The sequence below is a fragment of the Seriola lalandi genome, unplaced genomic scaffold, assembly GCF_002814215.2.
Source record: "Seriola lalandi dorsalis isolate HSWRI2012SDOR001 ecotype SW California unplaced genomic scaffold, Sedor1 jcf7180002054581, whole genome shotgun sequence".
Classification (NCBI taxonomy): domain Eukaryota; kingdom Metazoa; phylum Chordata; class Actinopteri; order Carangiformes; family Carangidae; genus Seriola; species Seriola lalandi.
The window spans coordinates 396,331-422,653 of NW_019525134.1; the positions used below are offsets into that span (position 1 = coordinate 396,331).

The 26,323-nt window shown below is 40.3% G+C and overlaps 1 protein-coding gene across 3 annotated transcripts in view; it reads left to right on the forward strand.

Annotated features, from left to right (window-relative positions):
- Positions 1–456: 456 nt before the first annotated feature.
- Positions 457–26,323, forward strand: part of LOC111663941 (seizure protein 6 homolog) — an 84,948-nt gene continuing 59,081 nt past the window's right edge. For all 3 annotated transcript variants that reach the window (XM_023418349.2, XM_023418350.2, XM_023418351.2), the window contains exon 1: positions 457–824. In XM_023418349.2, the coding sequence (XP_023274117.1) occupies positions 737–824 (88 nt within the window). In that variant the 5' untranslated portion in view covers positions 457–736. The remainder of the gene's footprint in view (positions 825–26,323) is intronic.

Consider the following 26,323-nt stretch of genomic DNA (forward strand, 5'->3'; position numbering starts at 1 on the left):
CTCATTTTACTGGTCATTATTATTTCTTAATATGTAGCTTTTTTTATTTTTTGTTTGAAGTTTTAGTCCATTCTCATACTGTGGTCTGTGCAAAGATCTCATATAAAAAAAGGATAAATAATAGAAAAGGGAGATTATGATCCCCGGGAGTCTACCAGTTTAAACAAAGGATTAAATAATATGATAAAAACCAGCAGCATCTGGGTCTTTTCTTTAACCTAACAGCAGAAGTAGAGTGGTATTCCTAAAAAATATCCTCTTCTGTACATTTGAATGTGGTCACTGTTGATGAATATGAAATGAAAAGATGAGTGAAGGAAGGATGTCACTGAGATGTAAAGGAGATGCAGGGAGCAGCCACAGGGTCTGAACAGGTTGAACTAACTTTGAGGAGGCTGTTCCCTCGGCTGACGCTAGGAGCTGTCCGCGGTGCTGAAGCCTCGGCTGCTTCTTCTCTCCATGTGGCGACAGCTCACACAGCCACGAATCCGTTTACCGAGCGTCCAAATTAAACAGGGACCTCCGTCTTTCACTTGATTATTCTCGACTGTTTTCACCCCCGCGAATTACAAAGGAAGTGCGACGGCAACCCGCAAGGCTCTGTTTGTATTTTGCAGACGTTAAAATTCTCGCTTTGCTTGTTTTCCCCCTTTTTTAAGCCCTGGAAGTATTCTTATATTTCAACACAAGGACGTGTTGTGTAGCTGCGCGAAGAGCGACCTCGACTTTAGTAGACATGTGTAGAAGACAAGACTGTCCATTAAAGAGCCTCTTCACGGTTTTGGTTCTTGCTGCTGCTGCCGTGACCGAAATGCATGGACAAGGTAAGAACTTGGGTCTTACACGTACTTTGGGGGGATTGTTCCGTTTACTTCCTTTTGTCAAACTATACAAGGCGAAGGTAGAGCTGAGTGCTGGCTATGACACCAGGTTCACGACTCTCTCAGCTACAAATGTGCATGTAGCCCTATGAACAAAATGGAGTGCTTTCAAATTGATATGAAGTTTACAATGTGAAAATCTTAAAATGTGAAAGATATAAAGAGACAAGACACAATATTGCTGGTTTAAAAGTTGTAAACCACAAAAATACTTCTATGAATCATCTACACACATTTTAAACTCCTGTCTTCTCCTTTAACTTCAAAGAAAACTCAAATCTGAAATCAGAACCAAGCAGCAAATAAATTGGCTCTATAGTGAACGTAGAGTATGGCTAATTAAAAATGTGTTTAACAGTCAGTTACATAACAGTTGACTGTCAGACAATTTAAAGAGCCTCTTCAGATTGCTTTAAGTGCATGTACACACACACACACACACACACACACACACACACACACACACACACACATTTGGGCCCAGATACAGCATGAAAACAACCCCTGGGCAAAATAAAGCTTAGTAAGAAATACAAACTAAACATAAAAAAACATATTCAACCTGATGAGGTCAGTTCCAGTGAATTCTTCATCTCTTTGTTGAAACCGGGCATAAACAGTCAGGAAGTGACTTGTTTGGGCAGTGAGGTCTGTGTGACAGACGGTGCTCGGTAATAAGACTCTAATCCTCAGGAATTGCTGAAGATTATTGACCAAGCTGTTTGACACAGTTGAGTGCTTGTGTGGGAAGCAGCGACAGATCCATGCACAGTGGCCTTGTCCTAATTATTTCTCTATTGTGCGTCTGCCCTCTCTTCATCATCATGAGTACGCTTTCTGTGTTTCAACGTGTCTCCACAGTTTTACAGTCACCGTCCTTTTTTATCTCTGTGGTAGTATATCACTTATTTGTCAAGGTAATGGACGTGGACAGGAGTCCCCTTCAAGGTAGTGCATGCAGATACACTTCGCCCACTATGCTGGACATGGGTTTTAAATAAGGTGAATAAAACCTCATGCACTGTGCAGTCACTGTACAGTCATGTGTATTTGTACATATTTATCTGAGCTGGATTAAAAGTTAAATATAGAGTAAAAATAAGAATTTGCACATTTTAGGTGTTTTTCTATGAACAGGACAGAGAACTCACGTTGTATCATCAGTTCATTGTAATGCACAATATTGTAACACATTCCTTTATAGCATGAGGTCATATAAATGCCAGTAGATTGAATGCCTTTCCACATCCTCTTTTGATGAAACAGCTTTCTGTTTCACGTTGAAAATGAGCACATTCATGAGGACCAAGTGATTACTAAACAACGCAATAACTGTGAAAATGAATTCATACCGCCTCGGCTGTTTCAGTCATTACATCCCAGCCTATCCAAAACCGTGGTGCAATTCTGGACCGGTGCCGGAAACAATACTTTACACAATCAACGAAACATCTGCTGATTGAATATCTAGTGGAGGAGAAGTGATGCATTGCCTCGTTGCAGAGTTTCACAAACTCATGTAAGCAAAGGTGAAAATCCAGTAATTTGTGGTAAAACCTGAAACCCCCAGAATACATTTTATATTGTTTAAATGTTCAATTAACTTATTTGAGTAAACACACACTCAGCAGTGGAACGCTGTAAAGTAGTGCTTGATAGTAAATGTGTGATTTTTTTGAGTGTTTTCCCATGAACACACCTGCACAATTCACTCATGGCTCAAAACCCTAGGGAGAGGAAAAAGTGCACAGTGCACTATTTTTGAAGCAAACTAAATTTCTCCATTAGTGAATTCTCTGCTGTTGCTTAGCCAGCAAATGTTCATCTCTTTGTAAACTCTCCAAGGTGGGCCATTTCAATTTTTAATTCTCTTGGGTTTGATGTTTTGAATGTGTGTACATGCACGGCAGCGAGTGAAGTTTAGGTTGAGACGACGCCTTGATTTCTCATTTGTGGCACAGGCTGTTGTTGGGGAACTTGCTTCATTCTGTTACCTAGCAGGGAATACAAACACTCATCTATCACCACTGTCACGGGCAGAGGAACACAGACATTTTTCCCATGTATGGTGAGCAAATTATTGTGTAAAGAATAATGTCCCTTCCAGTCAATCATTTTCATTATAATTATAACTTTATAGGGTCATCAAAAGAACAAGCAACTGATTGTTCCTTAACTGCTGTTTTTTTTAATTTATTTTTTAATTTTTCATTCATGTTGCATTGTTCCTTACACTTGCTATTTGCGGTGCGAGATCAGGCTGCTTTTGTTATTCAGGATTTCACACTCGAGAGTTAACAGGACATCAATAGTGACTCATGAAACACTCTTTTCTAATAGCTGATTACGTTTTTTTGAATGTGCAGTGCAACTGAAGTGTTCAGGCACTGTGAAGATTTTTTGAAACAACATCCTGTGTGTTGTCACTGTGGTAGAAACATTACATTACTAAAACATTACATTGCTTGAACTGTTTTAATTCTCTTTCTTGTTGTGTGAATTCATGTGAGATTATGTTGGCTTCGAACTTTCAAAGTCAGAAGAAAATGTGCAGGCAGGTGGATTAAAGACCTCGTAGGTTTTACAGAAAGCAGTGTGTCGTGGCCTTAGACTACAGTTTTAGCATCATATGATCATCCAGGGTCAAGGTGGTGAAAACATTAGCATCAAATACACAGCCAACCATTTAAATGACAATGGCAAAAAATAATTACCTACTGATTAGGTAAAAAATAATCATAGGACTGTAGGCACTAAGTCCATTTTTATGACAAATAATGTTGCTTTGTAAATGAATGAAAATGAAAAGTCTTTGATCCTTTTATTTTTTTACATTAATAAGAAGAGGTCATTTAGGGAGAGAGAAAAGAAAACAGGAAGATGATTAAAAGTCTGATCCAAACCTCTCGGCTCCTCATGTGAAACTTTAACTGCAAAAACAACAAGAAAAATAAAACGGACAAACCCTAAATCTCTCCCAAGCTTTTCATGAGGCACTTTCATTTAGTTTGTCCTCCAGCCTTCACTTATGTTTCTGAGAATGTCGCAGTGACTCAGTTGTTCTTAGTGGAGTTTGCATGGTTTCCTTATATCTACATTTATTTGGGTTTCTTCAACATCCTAAAGGCAAACAGGTCAAATGTTTTGCAACTCCATAGACGTCACATATTCATTTGTCCTTTGATTGAATGGCGGCTCGTCTTGTGGGATAGAGTCTGTCTCACATCATAAATGGGTAAATGAAACATGTTAATTAATAATGAATATAAATGAAATAAAAACAGTGTTCCCTTTCATTAGAATTCAAACATGATGTTTCTGTGAATTGATGAAGTGTGTGTGGTGTGTGTGGTGTGAGTAACGAAGAGGCCCATGCACGGCAACCAGTGGCTATGTTTATGATTTCCAAATTGCAACAAGTCAGACGCAGCACTGTGTGAGAACGCTACGGGCCTTTAATCATCTCACTGCGAATCTCTGAGGGACAAAATGACAGAAGTTTTTATGAACATTAACTTGCATAGACAACCAGAAGGCAACAGCTTGAACCTGTCATAAGCCGTATCAGTCAAATTTCTACATGTAAAGCCTGTTATCAGAAGTAGCTTTTACTTTTACAGTGATGTGCCCAGTCAGATTCTACGTCAGAAATACTGGAGGAAATCATGAATAGACCTAATCACTTTAAGTCCTTGGACTGAATCTACGTACACTGACAAATATATATACAAATATATATATATATATATATATATATTTTTTTTTTACAGCTGCTCCTCATTCATTCCCAACAAACCAGCTTATTAATTTAATTTTGTAAAAATATTCAAATTAGCACATGTGATTGAAAAAAAAAGACAGATATTTAATAGCTAATCATGCATCCATTCAGTGTGGAGAGTTTTCTTTGGCCCTAGTGAGGCACTAGAGCTTTACACAACTTAATGACATTCAGCCAAGCCTATTATCTTTATGCTTACACATTTATCTCCGCCTGTTAACAGCGATCTGCAGTGATGTGGGAGTTGGAGAAAGAGATGTTTTATGTATCGGAGAGCTCATTAATTTAAGTTATGCTCTCCTCCTGACGCAGCTCTCCTTGAAATGCCACTATTGGTTTTAAGAAGGTGTTGAAAGTGTTGTGATGTGGATGTGAACAATGAGTCTTTGTTGTTTAAGATCAGAAGATTACCTGTAATGACTCATATTTGATAAGACATCAGTAGATTGACAATATAATTATTACTTTAACATATTTACATGGAAACATTTTCTTACTCTGTCTAAGTCTGTGTAAGTCTGAAGGTTAATATGGAAGAGGAACGTATTACGTCTGCAGCACTGACAGCCACTGAGAGACTGAATTGAAGAGGGTGAAGCAACATTTTGATATTTTTTTAGCTTTTGTTTTAACACCTGTTCCCACTACAGTGGAATGAAGCTCATTTCTGCATTTCACGAAGCAGCGTTTCATGTGAGCTCATCCAGCTCAATGGAAAATCTCTCTGTTTGTCTCGCCACATTAGAGGTCACAACGCTAGCTTTTCTGTTTTCTGTGTTGTTCATATTCACACACATTCATGACATTTCCCAGGATCGTGGTGCGCTAGAAAAATCCCAACATCCCATAATTCTAGGGGAGGTAACAGAAATCATTCACCACCTGTTTGTTGGATTGCTAGTGATTAACTTCATCAAGGGCTATTCAGCATCTGTGTGCTGTCATAATTAGTTTAACTTTCCCAAGGCCTGTCAATGGTAAATGAGAGTCATTATGCCAGAATGCCCCTCTTCAAGGCTTGGTGCCTGCCTGCCTCAGCCCCTCTCTGTGCCTGTCGCGCTCTCTTTCACTGCCTCCTAGGTGGAGCTCACAGCTTGGCTGAATGCGACTCATTTTCAACTCTTCATGTGCAAATGCCTCTCTCACTCTGAGAGAATGTTCTATGCATCCTAATTTGAGTCATTGCCTCATATATTTTCTTCGTCAAAACTGTGGAGCTTTATTTGTCGGAGGAGAGAGGGAGTATTTTTGCAAGGATCTTTTTGGATTTCATCACTGTTGTGCTTGGATTGGTTCTCCAACAGCTGGCTTTTACCCTATAGAAAATGAACCCTGGTGTTCTGACTAAATCAGACTGTACTTTGCCTAAATGTTGAAGAAGACTACGGTTTAATCTTTTGATTTTTTTCTCTATATTCTTACTATTTGGTAAAAAGGCAGCATCATCTTTAGATAACAGGGCATTCAGTCAGGATGTATGAATTCCTCTTATACATGTTTCCTGTATTTTAGGTATTTATGCATTTTGCTATGTGTATGTTTTGAAGTCTGCATGTATACATATAATTTGCTTGAACAGCTTATTAAAATAACACCAACACTAACATCATACTCACAATCGAACTATGTACTTCTGTGTTAATTACAGTGCTGGCTACTTGGCCATTAAGCAATTAAGCAATAGAGCTAAAAACAGAATATTATAAGCACCTAATAATTTCACTTTTTAATTCCTGCACATAGAAATTACTGTTAACACACAGATATGCAGAGAATACACCAACCAACCAATATATAATGATTATAGAGCTAACAGCGTAACATCATTTGCCTTGGTACATTTACCTTTGGAGCGTTTAGCCTACATTCTTATCCCAGGTAAATTAGAGTCTGTTCCTGCCCCTGATATATTAAAAATAGAAAGAAATAGTACATAGTAGAGTAAAGAGGTCAAAATAAAAAAAAATACAGAACAATGCTGAGAGAAGAAACTGGCTTTTTTCTAGATAGCATTTCCCATCCTGTTTGTTTAATCACTTTGACAGTTATAGAGCTGAAATGGGTTCCTCTGTTTAGATAATGAGGTGAGAAGTCTCTGTAGCAACCTGTGTTTTGTCTCTACACAACAGTCTCTTCAGAGGTTTAAAGTAACAGGTTTACAATGGAATTGTCAACATATATCCTCAGCAGAGGAGAGGAAGTGTCTCTGAGCTGCTCCATTTATGAAATCTCCCTCTCAAAGCAGAGGAGTGTGGTCGGACATCCAGCAGGGAGGCCAATGGTCTCAAACACTGCGCCTGGCCAACGCTGGTGGAAGTGGAGGTGGGGCCTCCACATCTAATTTATTCCAAATGAAGAGTACCCCTCTAGCAAAACCCCAAATGAAGCAATGTCTACCAGTTTGTCAGGGCAGTACGCCACCAGCTTACTTTCCACCTGCCTTGCCTTTGGCCTTGCGCCTTATCGATCCACCAATCCTTCACTGGAAAAGAAAAAAAAAGAGTCGGCATGGTAGCCTCCCCCAGGCCAAGCCTCCCTTCCGCACCTTTCACGCTCTGCCTGGCCGTGTACACACCTCCCTAATCAGCACTGGCGTGTTTTGCGGCTGCACTGGGGATGGCTCTCTGAAACGATTAGGCCCGGGGACAGCTCCAGCTCTCTTCCCCTCTTCTCCACGCCAGATCCCATCTAGAAAGCATTTCATCTGTGGCAGTGGAAAGGCTTATGTAGGGCTGGAGAGTGCTGTGTGGAAAGCAGCAGGTAATAGGCTGTGTAATGTATTTGGGGGAGTAGTTTTAGTATTCACAGTTAGTGCTGACCTCTGGCAGGCTGAGCCACCCCCACAGTAATTTCCTCTGAAAAGATGTAATTGAATTCATCAGGATGAGTAAACATATTATAAGTAGCAGAGAAAGATAACAATGTTGTGGATAGATCAAGGAAGGGGATAGTAGCTCCGCCAGTAATTGAAAATAGCCAAAGACAAACACAAGCAAAGAAAGTGTGCAAGATGCTGGGGAAAGTCGCAGCCCGTCTGCTTTTCATTTACACGTATGACACATTTCGATTTTATTTCCAGTGATGCATAATTTTAAGTTTACGTACGACCGACCACAAACTCATTGTAAGATCTCTAAAAACACTGAATTCTTGCAGTGGAAATAACATCCCTGCTTTTAAGCCACTGGCTAAAATGGAACAGGGTAGTATCACAGGCAAACATCCATTCCCAGGCATTTTATACAGCTGATGTCTTCAGTACAGACAATACAGACACAGCGACTGTGAGCCTCGCTCTCTGTAGTGAGATGTATTGAAGCGATGTCCCCGAGGACCTTGTGTATAATTTAGAGGTTCTAACATCGACCGCCATCTTCAAAATATCGAACATTTTCAGTCCAAGCAACTGCCGGGTGGCCAGGCAATTGTCTGTCAGTTATAAGGCAGTCCTCTGCTTCTCTCCTGGTGACGGAGCGCCGGCTCATTGTGGCCGCTCTCATCTGTCAGAGCAGTGAGCGGCCTTTAAAAATGATGCTTGCCTGTAAGAATGGACTACTTAGCAGGGAGCAGCTGGAGCTCTGTTGGACCACGTCATTGATTGCAGAACTACAGCTTTTAGTGGTAAAAGCTGGTCTGTGCATTTCTGACATTTCTTTCAGATGGTGTGTGAAATGAATAGAAGAGATGTTTAGCAGCTTCCCATTAATAGAGACAAAGCTTTGTGAAGCAGACAATACAGTTGACAGGAACATAATGTAACCATATCACTTAATATATGTTTATGTTTCTGCTCCTTTTACGATTCAGTTTGTAAAATAAATAAAGGATGACATCTGAAATACCTCAACAAGTGCGGGAGGATTGCTGGGGAATTTTGGAATGGAACCTGCTGATTTTTGTGAATTTTAGTCCTTGTTGTTTTTAGTGAACTGTCTTGACAGCTGTTGGATGATGAGTATTAAATTTAGTAAATATATTCATCGTGTCCAAATGAATATTCGTAATGACTTTGGCCACCATGAGGTTGAGAGTTGTGGTTTTGAGCGAACTGCCTTGACAGCTATTAGATGGATTACCACTGAATTTGCCACAGACATTATTAATAACTTTGTCCCCTGACTGTTCATCTATCACCATCACCAGGTCAGCATTTGTCCAATACTTGTTTTCAGCAAATACCTGCGAGAGTAAGGACATTTCAGCCTCGGCTGTTCTTTGTGATTGAACTCATTAGCATATGTTAGCATGCTAACACCCTAAATAAAGATGCTGAACATCATTCTGTCATTACTGTCATTGTGAGAATGCTGTGTCTAAGTACAGCCTCAGAGCCACTCACATTACTGGAGAGTCTTCTCTGGAGTTAGCTGTCAATATGTTTATCCTTTGAGGACAGAGCTGAGAGTGAAGAGTGGGCTGCCTTCATGATTCAACCAACCTGCATCACAGAGGAAAGCTCAGACATTTACTGATCTTTCATTTTCATTTTTCCCTTTAGCTTCTCTGAAGTTGTCTTTAAAAGCACCAAATGGTTTCATGTGGCACTACCTGAATTGTGTTTCCAGTATCAGGAGTAATTCAGATATCATTGCTTGAGAGAAGAGTTCAACAACTAAAATGCATCACAAACTTGTTATTGTTAAAAACAAAGTGGAATTAGTTTCTTACAGTAGTATCCTGATACCGTTTGAAAAGACCTGGCAGACATTAAAATGTTAATCTCTTCCATTTATCTGCTTCTGATTCTGGTTTTTATCATTCTGCTTTAAATATGAGACCACTGTGTTTGCCTGGAAATAGATGTGTATTTAGATGCATGCGTGTGTGTGTGTGTGTGTGTGTATATTGTTAAGCTGCTCTTCTTGGTTACCTTCTAGTTGTTTTTGGCTGATTTGCTGAAGCCTGCAGGCCCATGCATTCACAGAGCATGATATATTTAAATGAACTAAATAGATTATTACTCAAGCATTACACGTCGCTGATATCTGTAATCACCCAGCTCTCTTCCTTTAATTGAATTAAAGGTTTTACGACTGCCTCTGAGTTCAAAACATCACTGAAAGATCAAACACAAAATACAGAAAAATATACTGAACACACTCTTAACTTTGACTATTTCATGCTGTTTTGGTCGTGGCTTGTTTTACAGTTTAGTCTGTTTATTTTTCCATGTAAATGTGAATGTGACATTACAGTGGCACTACATTTAAAAACCTTAATTTGACTCCTTATTTAACCCAGAGATCATTTTTCAAACGTAGTTTGCCAGTTTTGGGGACGTACACATATTCGGTCTGTGAAGCCTGGCTGTGTGTACTGTATATGATTATTATTATAAATGCAAACAGAGAAAAGGAATTCTGACAGTAGGGGATGAGTTTTTGCTAAACTGAGGTACTCAGGAAGAGACTGGGTGACAATAGCCAAATGATTTTGAAGTGCAATACGAACCCCCGTGATTGTCTTGAGGATAAAACATGAAAATGTTAACATCATTCCTTTGGTGGAAACATGAGAACAGTCCATCATCAGTACAGTCAATTTGCCCCAATCCAAATAACATCACACTCATGTAAACACCATGCTCTTATGTTGATGTGATTATGGCCATAATGATAATTAATCTCAGTGTGTCTCAGCAGACAGAGAATCTACAAAGAGACAAATCATGTCCCACTGTGAGTCAACAGTACTAACCAGCGTGTAGGATTCACTCTCCCCTACATTTCCCTTCTATCCTTGCAACAGATAATACTTAAACAGCAAAATGTCCTTGCCCTGAGAAACTCTAAGTACCTACACTTAATAGTGTGTATATTGTAATCATTACTGGTTTTAAGACGCAGTCTGAAGAGGCACAAAGGAAACACTTCAGATTTATCCCTTTTTTGTAGCATTGTAAACACATCTCTGGTTTTACCGGGAACAAACACCCAACACCCAGATGTTTATCAGCTGGCAGTCTTGGGAAAAGGAGAGAAAATATTCTGTGGAAGATGGTCCTGGGGACATTTCTTGAACAAGTGTCCATGCAGCTTCCAACCACTCACATGCTTCTTCAGTTTTCTCCATTTCTACGGCTGTATTATGCGTAAGATATTCTGCTACATCCTGAGTTTTTCATCAGGACAAAAGGAATACATTTGAATTCAAAACGCCAGGACAGCTGTTGAAATAATGACTTGGTTAGACTCTCCACTACACAGTGTCTGTCTCTTATTGTCTGCACATGCTGGGTGACAGCGATTGGTTATTTTCAAAGATGCTTTTCTCATTTTTTTTGTGGAACATGGACATAGCATATAAGTTGCAGATTTCATTGAGAGGAGTGGGACATCTTCAATGAGATTGCAGCTGTGTTTTAACGGGAAAAATTGTGCTTCTGCTAATTAAAGTAGCAGGTTAGAAACTATATCACGAGGAGGGAGCAATAGTGAGAGCAGAGCTAGAGAGGAAAGTAGTGGGGAATTGTTTCTGCTTGAATCCTTCGATTTATATCAGGAAGAACATTAGATACACCGTCTGTGGACGCTTTTGTCTAGAGTGCCTTCACAGAAGAAACCAGGAGAGCATACAGAACCCAACTGCTCCAAACAATAACCATGAAAATGTTTTCATTCCCAGCTTCTTAAGCGATCCCAACCAGACAAGGGTTAACTACACAATGAGGAGGAGGGTTGGTAAATAGCCCGTCAATGTCAGTGACCGCATCTGCCTGAAGGTGATACGACTGTGTTTAGCTGAACTTATTATATGTCCTTGTCAAAGTAGCTTCATCCGACCAGTAAACAAATCTAGACAAGGTTTTAGCAAAGCTGTGAAAAATCTCATCACAAAAGTGCAGCACTTGGCTCCAGTGCAATTACCTTCTGTAAATGAAGCTCAGTCTATCCTGTGAGTCGTGCAGCCTCTGTGCAGGCGGTTTGCACATGCACTCTGTCAACAAAGCAGCACGGGCCTCTGTGTGGAAGGTGCGAGGCTGTTTACCTTTGTTGCTGTGTGGATTGATGAGGTGGCTGAGGCAGAGGCAGGGGCATGATGAGAATAGTTGGGAGTATTACTGTGGAAAGAGGTGTTTCCCCTCGGAGGCGGCTAACTGAGTTTGACAAAGCTGTTTCTGCTGAGAGGCTGCAGGGACACTCTCTGGCCCAGCTCCAGGAGCCGGCTCTGCGTGTGGATGCACATTTGAGGTAGTGATGAAAGGTAGTGCAGAGACAGGAGGGAGGAGCAGCTCCCAGAAACACTGTTTAAGTAGCTTAAGTCAGACTATAGTGTTGTTAAAGTTTTAGTAGTGTAGAGGAAATACAAAAATCAGATAAAGCATGGCCTGACTTCCAGAGAGCTCTATCACATCCAGGTCTATGTCAGAGATTTTATAACTCTCACTTGTCGATGAACTATAGTATTATCATTTTAGACACTGAGGGATTTTATTCCAAAATAATACACAAGAAAAAATGAATGTCCACATGCTATTTAACCTTAAAATCTCAACAAGAACATGTGAGTTAAATTACTGGCTCATGTTTATTGTCTCTTTCTGCAGTTCATTCCCTTTGAATCTGTCTTTCTCTTATTAGACTGTTGATCAATTCTGCTTTAGGATTTTCTATTTGGATGGCATACACCCCTCCCTATGGCTTTTATAGGGGACAAACCACTATGTGATTTTTACACAGCTCCAACTGCCAAGGAAATTGGATTAAACGCCTGCTGTGATTTTGGAGTCATTTTATTCTGCAGCCTTTCCTTTTATTGTCTGCATGTGCACCCTCTGTCTCAGTATCCCTTGCCATTTGTGAGGTTGCTCTTTGCTGTTTTAACCTTTTAAACTCAAACAAAGTTAACTATCGACTTTTTTTTTTTTTTTTTCATATTTACTGCACTCAACTGTAAATGAAAGTAGGGATGAGAGAAAGGTTTCTAGCCAGCTGGATTTGTCACCCTATAAGCCAATGGGATTTGTGAGCTCACATTTCATTTCACAGCACAATCCAGTCTGTCCAAACTGATTATGAAGGCAAATATGAGGACACATTTGAAGGCACGAGTTCAAACAGATACTAAAAGGTTTGCAAATGTTTTTTCCCTCTCATTTGCTTTTGCATGCCACTGCTCACAAAAGGGATGGATCTACAGGGATTAGATTGTGGCTAAAAAAAAACAAAGAGTTTGTAAGAATGAGTATGGCAAATGCAAAATGTTATGTACTGGAGGTAATAAACATTATAACATTAATATTATATTATAACATTTGTATTTTAAACTGAAGTTTCCACAACTTTTGTCTTTTGTTGCCACTTCAATCATATTCAAACACAAGTTCATTTATAAATATCTGAAAGAGCTGTCATCTATTAACAAGTGACATTTTTACAGTTTGTGTTTTTATTTTACTATTTTTTTAATAAAAAAACAGAGAAAAATCAGAGAAAAACAACAGCAGCAGCAGCAGCACCAGCAGCAGCAGCTAAAACTGTAAAACTAAACTACACATAGAGGAGTGTGACTGAAAAACAATACTCAAATGTAGCTGAGACAAACTTTAAGGGTTGAAATATTCTTTCTCAAAAATATATTATCACCAAAACAATCCATCCCTCCTTGGTTACAGCTCGGCTCGGTTTGGAGCTTTTAAACTAAAAATTATTGACCAGGAGACACACTGGCAGTAGCTCAGAGGTGTCATATTCACCCTTTTCATTGACTCATGAATAGATCCTCAGAATAGAAGTGTTTTAATAGATCCCCAGGGAAAAAAAGTCTTGTTGTTTCCATGGTAATATGAAGAGGATAGTTTGCTTGCAGAGATTAATTCCAGGAAGAAACTTTACTTGAAATAAGGTAAATCAGGACAATGGCAAAAGTGGTTTGGAAACTTCAGTCCATCAAATTTCGCATCTCATGAAGACTGAAAATAATAATAATAATGATAGACTCACAAAAAGAAGAGTAATAATTGTTGGAATGGAGTGGCACAAGGGGATGCAACAATGGAGGGTCAATGTACACACACACACACACACACACACACACACACACACACACACACACACACACACACACACACACACTAACAGACAGATCTGCCATTAGGCAAATGGATCTGGAAAGGCACTTCAGTATGTTTGCTCTTTGTCTCGGGCCGCCTGAGGATTTGGTGAGCTTGAAGACAAACCGCCCCTTGATCTGAAAGCTCAGAATCACGGAAAAGATAGATCAAAGCCTGCGCCTTCTCTCCAAGACGCTTCTGTTAGAGTCGGGAAGATTGAGCGAAGGAAGGGGAGATAAAGGAGGAGAGGAGAGGGCAAAGTTTGTGCCTGTGTGCCTGTGTACTCAGTGTGTCTAATTAGGGTGGTTTTCTGGTAAATATGTGGGGTAGGAGATGGATCGGCTAAGAAGAGCCGCAGAAGCTAATCCCTCTGTCTGGGTTTCACATCCTCTCTCTGTCACAGGCATCAGGCCCCTCAGACACCTTGAGACAAAGTAGGGCCTGGTAAATGATGTATGCAAGTAACCACCTGAAAATGTTGTAGCTGCCTTTTCAGAATTTGTGCACTTGTGCGTGGATGTTAAATTACATGCACATGACATTAAAGTACGGTTTAAAAGCTTGATTTTCAAGGCATTTCTAGCTGCATCAGCTGAACCAATAAACATGTTCCGGTGCATTTTCTGCACAGAGCACCAACTTTTCAGTTCTGTAAAAACTGTTGGCACAGATTAAGATTATGTTCAATAAAGCATTTATACCCTTGCAGGTTCTTGGCTGTGTTCTGTGTTCAGTTAATGATTAAGCAGAAAGCTGTCCTTCTGGCCTTTATTTGAAACACTTCCTGTGAGAGAAGCTTCTTAAATTAATTATGTTTGCCTAATGAATAATTAAGCCAAGGGAAAGATAATTTGGTGTAACGCAGTGAGCCAGACCATTGTGCATGTAAAGGAACTGGTGCTCTGTGTGCCTGGATGATTTCACGTTGGGAGTGTGAAATGAGAATTAGCAAACAATTTGCCTCCTGTTCCATCCTTCACCATGACTAAAATATCACTGCTGATTATGTCTTGACAAGTGTCAATACTGTACGCCTGTTTGTTAATTGAACCAGAGACAGGTTGTTTATGAGGTTCCATTATTTTGGTTTTGAATTGGATACTGTTATTGATTCATAATTTGAATGAAAGCAGATAATTGTGTCAGGTTGTGCTTTGACAGAAGCAGAAGTACAGCTTTAATGACAGGAGACAAACATTAATAGCTTCTTTTCTGAGGAGGTGAGACATGGAGGATAGGCATTAAGCCACGAGAGAAGACATTTAATTATCTAAGTCTTGCGAGTTGTTACAGTGGAATAATACATGGGAGCCACTGGTGCAGGAATTTAAAAGGATATCACGCAACCCAGCAATAAGGTTTGTCACGTAGCTGTCTCTCAAGACTCCGGTGTTGTGCTCATCAAATGATTCTATTTATTTATTTACTTAAATATACATATATCTTAATTGGAGAAAATGATCCACTCGACGACGTCTCCATGGACATTCCCTCACGATCTTCTTCCTTTCTTTGGCAAAATGTAACACAGACTTCCAATTATTAGAATATGTTCTTCAGCTCATCTAATGCTTTTCTAATGCATTTGATTCCTGGGTTACATCTCCCTTTTTTAGCTGACGTATCAATCCAAGCAACAAGCACATATTACTTGTAATTCTTTTTACTGGATTCAAATGAGTTGATGTGCACTTCTTACTAATATCCACTCCTAGATCAGATACGTTGAAACACGGCAAACAACACTTGCAGCTTCAGTTTTGTTTCTAACAGTGATCTATCGACTCTATGTGTCACTCACTCACTCACTCACAGAGAGAGAGAGAGACAGACACACACACAGACACCCTTTCTATCTCCTTGTCTCTTCCTCCCCCTCTTTGTCCCTCCCTGGTTATAAAGACTTGCCAAGAAATCATTGGCTTAACAGAGAAAGGGCAAATCCTCTTCAGCCAATTTAAATTCTCCTGAGCACATGGTGCAGACTATTCCAAACTAATTAATAGACATGTCATGAATAAAAACACTTTGATTATGAAAAGAGGTTGCCCTCTGCCTCCTTTTAGGCCTTACATTAGTATGAGGACACATGTGGTGAATAGCTGGAGTGTTAGTACCAGCAGCCTGAGACAGCCGCAGATGCCCTCTCTTGATTAAATTTTTCGCTCCATGTTTTATTCAGGGCTGACTGCATGGACCCGATGCCACAGTCTGTGATTAGCCATACCTGTACCAACAGGAGAGCCAGGGCCAGCAGGAACAGGAGGGCAAGGCCTCCTCTAAGGGCAGGACACAAAGACATGTGACCCTGGAGCCCTCGCTCACACAAGTGCACTCCATCACCCGCTACCTTCCAGCTCTCTCACTCAAAGTGACAAACAGCACAGGTCTTCCTCTTCTATAGCAACATTAAAGCTGCACTTGCTCAGTCGCTGCGCTGTGAAGTCGTGGCAGCACGTTCAGTGGAGGACTGCTGGTTATAGATCGTGACTTCTTCTTAGGGAGCAGGAAGAAGTAATTTGCCAATCAGGATATAATTATTTTAAGATTCTGTTGAACTAACTGCTGTTCTTCCTTTGCTGTGGCAACAGCTTCCAGAAATAATCCAAACAAGTCTCCATTTAGAAGAAGCCTTTGAAACGCTATGTATTTAGTGTATGTGCTCGTTAACTTAGACTTCTCATGGTTTATGAAGGATTCATATACAGTAATAGACCAGCAGGTCTGAATAATCTTAACGTTCATAAAAGGAAACTAAGACATTAATGATATTTTCATTTCAACATTAGTCATCAATAATTTACTAATGTGTATTCATGATTGGTGAACAATTATGTCATAACCATGATGACACAGAATGAGTGAGGCGTGGTTTTTGTTATTTCCAGTAAAATTATATTTACAAAGATCATATTTTCATAGTGCACTTTTTAAATTCCTTCTGTTTATTACTAATTATGTAACAGAGTATCATTATAACACAGTGGAGGAGGGGAGGTGGGGATAATAGTTTCCATAGGGGACCCACATACACATGACTATGCACAGTCCAGAGTTGATGACATGCACATTGGAGCTGTTAGTGTTACGCTCGGCTGCTTTATTGATTGTGTGGTACTAGTGCAACATCTCAGAGACGTGCATGGTCTCCGAGCTGTTATAGATGGCTCTGTGGTGGCTTATGTTACACTGCAAAGAGATTCTAGCTGTCATTATGTGGTCTTCGGCCCAGCTGACTTGTCCCCAAAGGGGAGCCGGACCCCCTCCAGGAGCCATCTGTATCCTGGACAAGACTATCCATCATCCTCGCTGCAGCGCTCAATTTAGGGTTCTTCTGCCGACAGCTTGAGGCAGCAGTGAACAGCTTTACATGTACGCGTCGGTAATGAGAGCCCTTGAAACCTGCCTAGTGGCTCTCAAAGCCAGACTCAAGGGCTGAGGGGAATCAATGAGTCAATCCCCGAGGATGAACCCACGCCCATCCTCCAGGATGCTTCCAATTGTAGGTCTCATTGAGACAGTCGCACTAAATTTAGAGAGGAAAAAAAGTGATTACTGTTAAAGGACACGCAGTGCAGTGTCCTTTAAAGGGTTCAGTGGAAGATTAACTCTATCATAGATTCTTTCTTAAGACAAATTATCTCAAAAACTTCTCATGTAAAAGGTCCCAAAATCTTCTTCCTTTATCGAACAGGATTTTATCTGCGGAGCACACGCCACAGTTCAACCAGGAAACTGAAAAAGTTGTGGAGTCTCTGCTTTAAGCAACCCTGAAACTGTATGTACGCTTTGCCCTGTGGTCCTGAGTGCTCCAAATGGAACAACAACACTGGTCCTAACATCCATTAGTGCTCTTGAGTATTTTGATCATAGTGTAACTCTCCTCAGGGCACCCCAGCATCATATTGGTGGCACTAATGGTTGATGTTGTTGTTGTGGATTTCACAGGAAGTTTGCGTTTTATTCTACCAGGTACGTTGACTTATAGCTCACATTCATTTACATCCTTGGGGCAAAAGTTGTAGGGAAAGGAGGATTATACGCACTTCATGGAATTGTGTTGACTCACGCTTGAGGGCTGCCTGCTGCAACCACAGGAAAGCGTTTCTCATTAATTTCCACAACCCAGACTTTCCAGGCAACCTCCAGTCACAAGTCTGCTTCTTTAACCTTAGGCTACCACTGCCCCATTGCTAGGAAACAAATAAATCGACGTCAGACACCCAACCATGCTTTTGAAGCAGTGCAGAAACAAGAAACCTTTTCTCAGCCGCGGAGAGCTCCATGCCAGGGTTGAGGGTTGTTATCTTTTACAGTCGTCCCAGTTGTATTTGATGTAGCACTGAGAATGTGTTTATCCTAATGGCTGTCTGAGCCACTATATCCTGGTGAAAGCTTGTATCACACACCCGCTCACATTGCCTGGATTCAAAGTCTGTCAGTGATGCATTCATCTGTCCAGCAGGTTGAGCAAGTAGAATACATTTTGTGTCAGTTAATTCAATCAGCCTCAGCTGACTGCTGCATGCTGACGGTGCTCTCAGGGGCCACGGGGGCTTTGGGGAGAGAAGATAGAAGAAGGATCTTCTTGGCAGGGGGCTGAAATGTCAAGGCCCACTGCCCTGGCCAGATGAGGCTGTGTTACACACCAACTTGGCAGCTCAAGACAAGATAGTTGCAGCTTATCATATGTAAGCTCGGGGAACGGGGCCAGTGGGCATTCCCACGTTCCGTGTAGTCGTATTGAGTCCACATCTCTACATTACAAATCTCATTCTTCATGCTGGTGTGCTGAGCTCTCACACAGTTTCTCAATAATCACATAGTCTGGTTGGCGACACATCTAAATCCCTCTCCTACAGGTTCCCAATTCCACATGAGACTGGTTGTGATGTTTCCTGAGCCACATACACAAAGTGTAAGCAGTAAACAACCTGAGGCTCACTGTATGCTGAAGGCATATCCAGACAGGCATAATACCTAATTATCTTTCTATGCCCGAGATCAGTCTATTCATACTGCACATCACTGCAGCCACTAGTGAACTTCCATCAAGGAAACTAAGATGTAAGATTGGGGAAGAATGACTCAAGGCAGGTATGAAAAAACAACTTGAAAGCATGCAGGTGAATGCATCAGCTTATTTTGAAATTCTTCCCTTTAACCTACCTGATAACTTTGGGATTATGGTCCGTGGCAAAGGAAACACAAAGCTCTTGTTCCAGCAGCATAAACATGAGCATACCTGCATCACCTCTGGTAATAAATGGAAAAGTAATCTGGATTTAGAGTGAAAATAAAATGTATGAGGTCATTCCACATCTAGTCACAGTGTATCAGTGTGTTTTTCCGCCTTTAACCTCAGAACATTTATCATTTCATTTTTGCTAAAAGGAACTTTTGATGCAGATTGCTAAACTGAAATATGATATAAATAAAATAGATTTTAGAGGGCTTTGTGTGTGCAAACCATTACTCTGCCTTTGTGTATATTAGTGGAAGGTTTCAGGATTGCTGCAGCTACCACAGTGGTAGATACAGTCACGTGGTTAACTGTGGAACGCTTTGAAACAACTTCTATTGCATTTCCATCACTACGTTTAGTTCACAAGATTTGTGAGATGATGTTTTTGTTTCTATTCTTAGCCAGACGAGCCTCCAGAGGGGCCCTCGCTTTTATTTTGATCACACAAGAATATATCCTGATTTTTTCCAGTAATGATCCTCGTCCTCTCCATCTGTGAGACTGGCAGCAAGACTCCCTGTAGACAAACAGCTAGTCTGGGAAATTAAAGGGAACATTTCAACAATGTAGATATATGGGAAGCTCTGACTTAAAGCATTAATCATACCTTGAGAGTTCTGCTTCAGCCCATCAGCGCGCCTTTAAAGGAAAATACAAGAAGTTATGTGCTCAGCTGTACGTTCTACCCTCCCACGTAACCGTTCAACACAAAGCCACTATATTCTTTTGCTGCTCGTAAGACCTTTGTGAAGCTGAATGTCAGTCCAAAGTCATCAGTGTCTTCATTTTCAAATAGCATTGTTCTTTCAGACTCTTTGTTTTAATATCAGCCAGCAATTTCCTTCATCAGCCAGAATGAATGCATTATCGTTTGCTCTGAATTTATACATGATATTTGTTCTCACACTTAAACCTCGAGGGTGTTTGCGTGTTTGTTCAGGGTATGTTTGTGTCTGAATGTGTGTGTGTGTGTCTTGTTTGCGGCGTGTGTGCATGAGCACTTGAGCATGTGGCCGAAAGGACTGTCACTAATAACAGAAATTAAATTTCTGTAGATAAACATATGGAGATTGCAGGGTGTGAAATTGACTTCAGGCTGTGAAATTAAAGGCAATATCCACTGAGGTGATAGCGCCGGTTGTTCGGGGGCGGGGCATTGCTGCACTGTACGCATGTGTATGCTGCAATTCAATTAGTGCCCCTGATCATCTTCTTTAGCAAGTCTGATGTGGTGTGACTTTGCGATCCACGCGGCGAGACACCCGCTCAATCTCGAAGAGATGTTTGATTTATTTGTTCATTAGGAACTCTCTCTGCAGTCTCAGACCTCTCATCAATCCCTGTTCACCTCAACAAGCACAATCAACCCACGTTCCATTTCATAGCCAAAGGGAAATAAAGGAAAAATTGCCATGCATCATACCCATTGATAAGGCCGTCCCCTGCCAGAATTTTCAGCTAACCCGTAGCGTGGTAATCTCATCCAAAGTGGATTAAATAATAAATAGTTTGGCGTGTGTGAGGAAGGAGAGCAGGCTAGTGAAATGCCAGGAGGATTAAGTCGGAGCGGATGTAGTGTGGCAGCAGTAGCATGCTATCCGAGAGTTGCTGTTTCTCAATAATAAAATGTCAGGAAGGGGAAAGAGGGAGGGAAAGGAGGGGTGAGGGGACGTCCTAACTCCAAGCCTTGGTAATCACAGCTAGTGTAGAGTCGTTATTACTTCCCACTCGCACTGGCTTTAAAATGGCACTAACCTTTGCTGTTGAGGAAATGTTCACACTGGTGATGCTAAAATTCTGGTGAAAGACATTTTATTCTTTTTTTTTGGAACAAAAATTCTTAAATAATCAGTTTCCAGTGAAACAGCGTCTTTTTGAATCCCAATCAAAAATGTTTCTTTAAGCCTCAACAACCACATGCACAAACACCCACTTATTTTTTTACAAAATGTAATAATCCATAACAATCGGTTAATAAGCAACGCTGTTTAGTGAAACAAACATTAAAACAACCTTGCCTTGAGGAGGAAGTGTTATTCATATCCATTTTCATGCTTTATTTTATAATGTTTTATCTCTCCCTGAGCGATCACTTTGTCAGCATCAGTAATGCCTATAAATCCTACTGTGGAGGAGATTAGTCTGCCAGAATTGCTGCTGCCTGCAGTAATTAAAATTCTGCTGGATGGCCAGGGCTTCTCCTGCCATCATCTCCTCCAAACATCACTCGCTAGTCTGTCTCACTCACTCTCTTTGTCCTTTTGTCCCTCTCAATAGTTTTAATCAATTACAATACATTTCAAGCCTGATAACAGTATTCTTTTTGTAGTTAAGCGGATGATAAGCGGGAAGAACAAAGAGGCCTCAGCGAGAAATAAACCCAGAGATTGCCAATGACAGCAATCTACTTCTGTGACTTTAAATCTTATCGCGGGGATCACGGGTGTGCCGGTCTACAGTATTATCTGAAAGTGAAAAATTATCAGATTTTTATTGTTATTTGTGGCTATTCAAAGCAGTAAAGGTGGCAGAGAAAGGCTGATTTATGATAACAGTTATATTTAAATTCTCAACATGACAGACACAGAAAGTCCAGTGACTCTGTTCATATTGATTTGCTATTAAAACCAATTCTACCAGCCAAATGTTCTGCAGCAAGGTTTCCAAGTTATGACGTTTATTATTGTGAGCGAGATAAAAAAAAAAAAAAAAAAAAAAAAAAAAAAATCTGCATGTGGGTGCATCTGTTTAGTCAATAATTTCTAATCAAATCCATCTTGGATGAAAATTGCTGTCTTTTGACTCAGTCCTTCAGGCCTTCTGCTGAACTGATCCTACAAGCTGCGCCTGTCTCAGACTGGCTGTCTTGCTCAGTAAACATGTATTTCATGACACTATTGCTCATAGCTTGACAATTGCACTCAATCACAAACAGAATGAAATGCCATTGTGCATCCTGTTGCAGCATCAGCACTATGCAAAGTCAGTGCAGATTTTGAAGCTGACGTCTGACAAACAGCTTAATAATTTAGACTATTCACAGCCAAACTTATGACTCATTGCACTGGAGGAATGGAGACACTTGCATAATCTATGGATGGTCTCCATCAATCTTTCATCATTATGGTCATCTCAGAGAAAAAGTGTGTTTTCATCTAATAAAGTCATTAACATTCATACAGGACATTTAACAAAGGATTGTAGTCAGACCTTGACTTTTACTGTTGTGATTTCTATTATCACACACACACACACACACACACACACACACACACACACACACACACACACACACACACACACACAGAACAACACTATCATTTGTAAACAAAATGATATTCACAGTTAAATCAAAGTGTTTTTCTCTGCCATTTCTCACCTCTCAGTTTGTGACATTAAATCCATTAGTTTCCCGCTGGATGCTGAACATCAGCTCTCCGGTCAGACATGTTTGTTTCGCTCCTTTAATGTCAAGATTTTAGCTTCATGTCTGATCCTGACTGGTTTTCTTCTTAAGAGTGACAGCAGTCAAAGAAATAACAGATATAAAAATACTGTAAAGAAATCTGCTCCTTATCTAAATCTTTCAGAAGGCAATGTCACCAACCCAGTGAAGATCAGCAGTCCACACTTTGAAAGATCTTTGATGACACTAATCTACCCTGTTTTGCAGGCTGTGCAGCTGATCGTATTTGGGATGGCACAGAGGTGCCATCATTCCTGTTTTATTTATTCTTTCTCTATTTTTGCCACTTGTTGCCTCAAATGCCAGCTGTTTATCTGCTCTATCCCCCTATTGAACTACCCTTTGTCTCTGAGTTGTACTGATGGTGCGATTGGTCGATGAGTCTACGTCTCATTTATAAGTTCCACGGAGTTATGAGCAAAATTCAGGAGTTTTAATCAACAACCTTGCCTGCTCAGTTGGCATTTGATTTTGTTTATAGCTTCCGTGACCTTTTCTGGGCCATAAAACTCTGTCTGTGCCAATCTCTGTGTCGTCGGAGGGTCATCGCTTCATCAGTTATCTGTCTACTATAACAGCCACACGACCTAAGCTCTCTCTGTCCTCAGCCATCAGACTGAGAGAGATAGATGGTTTTATCTGTGAATGTGGCCATTGCACTACACATGCTGACATAAATTCCAAGCTGATAAGAGGAGCACTTTACAGGCTAGTTGGCAGGTCAGAGCTGCTGCTGAATTTCCCTGTGCAGCATGGAAAAGAGTAAAAATCAGACTGTTTACCCAGTTTTATAAATAACAATTACAATAAAGTGGTATTTGGTAGTAACTGATGTGACCACAATGAACAACAAATGCATGTCTGTTTTTAGGGTTATGGTGTAGAGCAACACAGCAGCAACAACAACAGTTCCAATCCCAAATGTAAAATAACATTATAATATTAATGGGGCTATTTATTAATAAGTGTTTTCTTCAATCATTGTGTTTATAATGCAGAGGTATTAATCTGCCCTCTGAACGTAGGGCAGACTGGGCGCCTCAGTGACTCGGTATCAGACAGTGACCAGGGCGTCATGTTGTTATGGTTCAGCGTGCGCTCCAGTAAAAGAAAGGAATTGTCCGTCACTACTTTCCAGCAATTTCTACAATATGTGTTTTAAATAAATATCCCACCTGGAGCCTCTGCTCTCGGGATAAACCTTCCCACAAGTAGTTGATTATCACTGTGGCACTGTGTCCCTCATCCTCAGACCTCAATGCAGGGAGTCAGCCATCAGCAGTATTGATGCTAAGCTTGATGGATACAGGATGGCAGAGGGCATCGACTGAAGAAACTGCAGTTTAGTGGAGTGAGCTGTTGCTCGTCTGGATTAGAAAAGTGCCACAGAAAATTCTTCAAATCCTAAATCAAATACTCCAAGACCAGCTCTGCAGGATGCTAATGAATTCCAATGGGGAAAAAAACAACGTTTAATAAGAAAGATTTCCATAAGGGAAAAACATGATGATGAACAAGATGTAAAGGTGCAGATATTTTATTCTTCATTATGAGACCTAAAGAATTCAGAACAAGCATGGAAACCAAGCAGACTTTAGACTTACATGTTTTGCTTATTAATATTTAATTTACATTCATCATTCTTCCAGTCATTTGCATGCTCCTTTTTTATTTTATTTTTGTAAACACCTACCTCAAACATAGCCTTAGGGGCAGATGGATGTGTGTCTGTGTTTTGGGTCCAGAATATTAAAATAAGGGTGACAAGGTCTGATGCTCTCAGGCTCCAAGTCAGCCCAAATCTCCTATTTAGTTTTACTTTTATTTATTTCTTTCCTGCGGAGAAGCGATGAATCTACAATGATGTGTTGCTACAGAATGAAAAAAAAAACCTCTTTCAGGCTCAGTTTAGATCCGAATTAGCAAAACGTCTCCGCGAACAGCCGTACGTAAAGGTTGCTGTCCCTTTAACCTTGTGGCTGGCGCCGCTCGCAGCACTGACACACTGACGTGTCGGACCACTTGCTTATTCACCTCTCCACGGGACGGAGCAGACAGGTAGCTGGAGCCGTGTGAGTGTGTTGGCTGACTTTGTAGTGATGACAACTGATGCCATAAACAGAAAGCCTCCTTCATTTAAGTATTTAAGTCACTGGCTGCTGGTGCCACTATGACCTCAGGCCTTTCTGAGGACCGGCTTTACACTTGGCTGCAAAGCTGCTGGTCAAAACTAATAAACACTGAGGACTCAATTTAGCAATCCTGAAATGAATTAAAAAAATCCAATAGTATACTCTTTTCCTTATGTAGTTATTTACTTAGCAAGTAAATAGGGGCAATGCAGCAAGTTATGTATAAAACTTAACAAGTGAATAACTAAGGGCAATGGGATGATTGATGTCTGTTTTTTCCTGCCAAACATGGGTCAAATATCAGGTGACCACATGGGAAAAATCTTTTCACAGGAGGCTGAACTAATCAAACATTTAACAAAGAGACAATGTGTATCACATGGTATCTGTTTCCAGTAATGCTGGGTGGACGTTTTTTTTCCCCAGTGCTGGTAGATCTGCCAAGATTTAAAGGATTAGACCGGGGTTTTTATTTTCCATGGTGCTACAAACCGCTTAACCTTGCACTACTGTGACGACCGTTTTCCACTCAGATTAACCAGCAAATTTACTTTGGAACCGTACATGTTTACTGTCCTGTACACCACTGATAAATGTGCACTTTAATTGTTTGCCCTCGTATCTACCAGAAAGTAAACCATATTTTATGAGCCAATCTTTAACATGTTTAGCTATCATGGAGTTCATGACATTTCCATATCATAAACACACAGTCAGTGGTGCAGTCCCTGAATTTACCTTTCATTATATTCCACAGAAATAAGGTGTGGTAGAAAAATTCATGAGACCTTAAATACATGTGACCTAGTTAAAAGCAGCATGAAAAGTGAAATACAGGAAGAAACTTGAGACTAAATGTTTTACACTAAAAAACGATAAAACAAACAACTGAGTGGAACCACAGATTTTATTCCAAAATGTCATGTATCAATTATGAAACGTGCTGCCACCGTTTAAGACAGATGATTTGATCCTGAAGATAATGGCTCTTTCACAATCTGAGGTCGATATCTGGTGGTCGATGTCTTAATTTCTACCCTTGGTTGATGTTAATAACATGCACTGTACTGTTTCCCACAAGGCTGTGGTGCACTGCGATTGTGGAGACCAGAATATCCGATTACACAAATATCTGACTTAAACCATTTATACATCACAAACATCTTCTAAGCCCCATATGGAAAGTCATGATTTCTTTTGCCCTTTTAAATCCTAAGATTTAAAAGGGCAAAAGAAAGCACAAAATCAGAGAGGTGTCATATGGCTGGAGATGCGAAGTCAGTGAAAAGAAAACAAAAGATCTCTACAACTGAATTCAAGATGACTGAGAAAACAATCAGTGTAGTGATGATTGAAAGAAAAATAAATCTGCATGCATATGTGCTTTTCTTGAGCCGTTAACGCCGCAGCTGACAGTCACATATGCTACCATGCTACGCTAGTACCGGCTTTGTTTACATTTCTTGTGTGTCCTTGCTCAAATAAAGACGTTTCAGAGTGAGCTGAGGTTTTGATGTAAAGCCTGAATTTTGATGGTTAATGTTAGTTACAGAAATATTACTTATTGTACACTTCCTGTCTCTTTCTCTCTCTTTTCGCTCCATGCTGCATTCCCAATCAAATCATCAACACAGGTGAGATTTTTCTTTTATTACTATATGACTGGGTTTTGGAATGTGAGATTTTTTACTACTGGGATTACACAGAAATATTGTCACTACTCGAAATCTTTCAGACTATTGTGTCTATATTACAGCTCATGATAT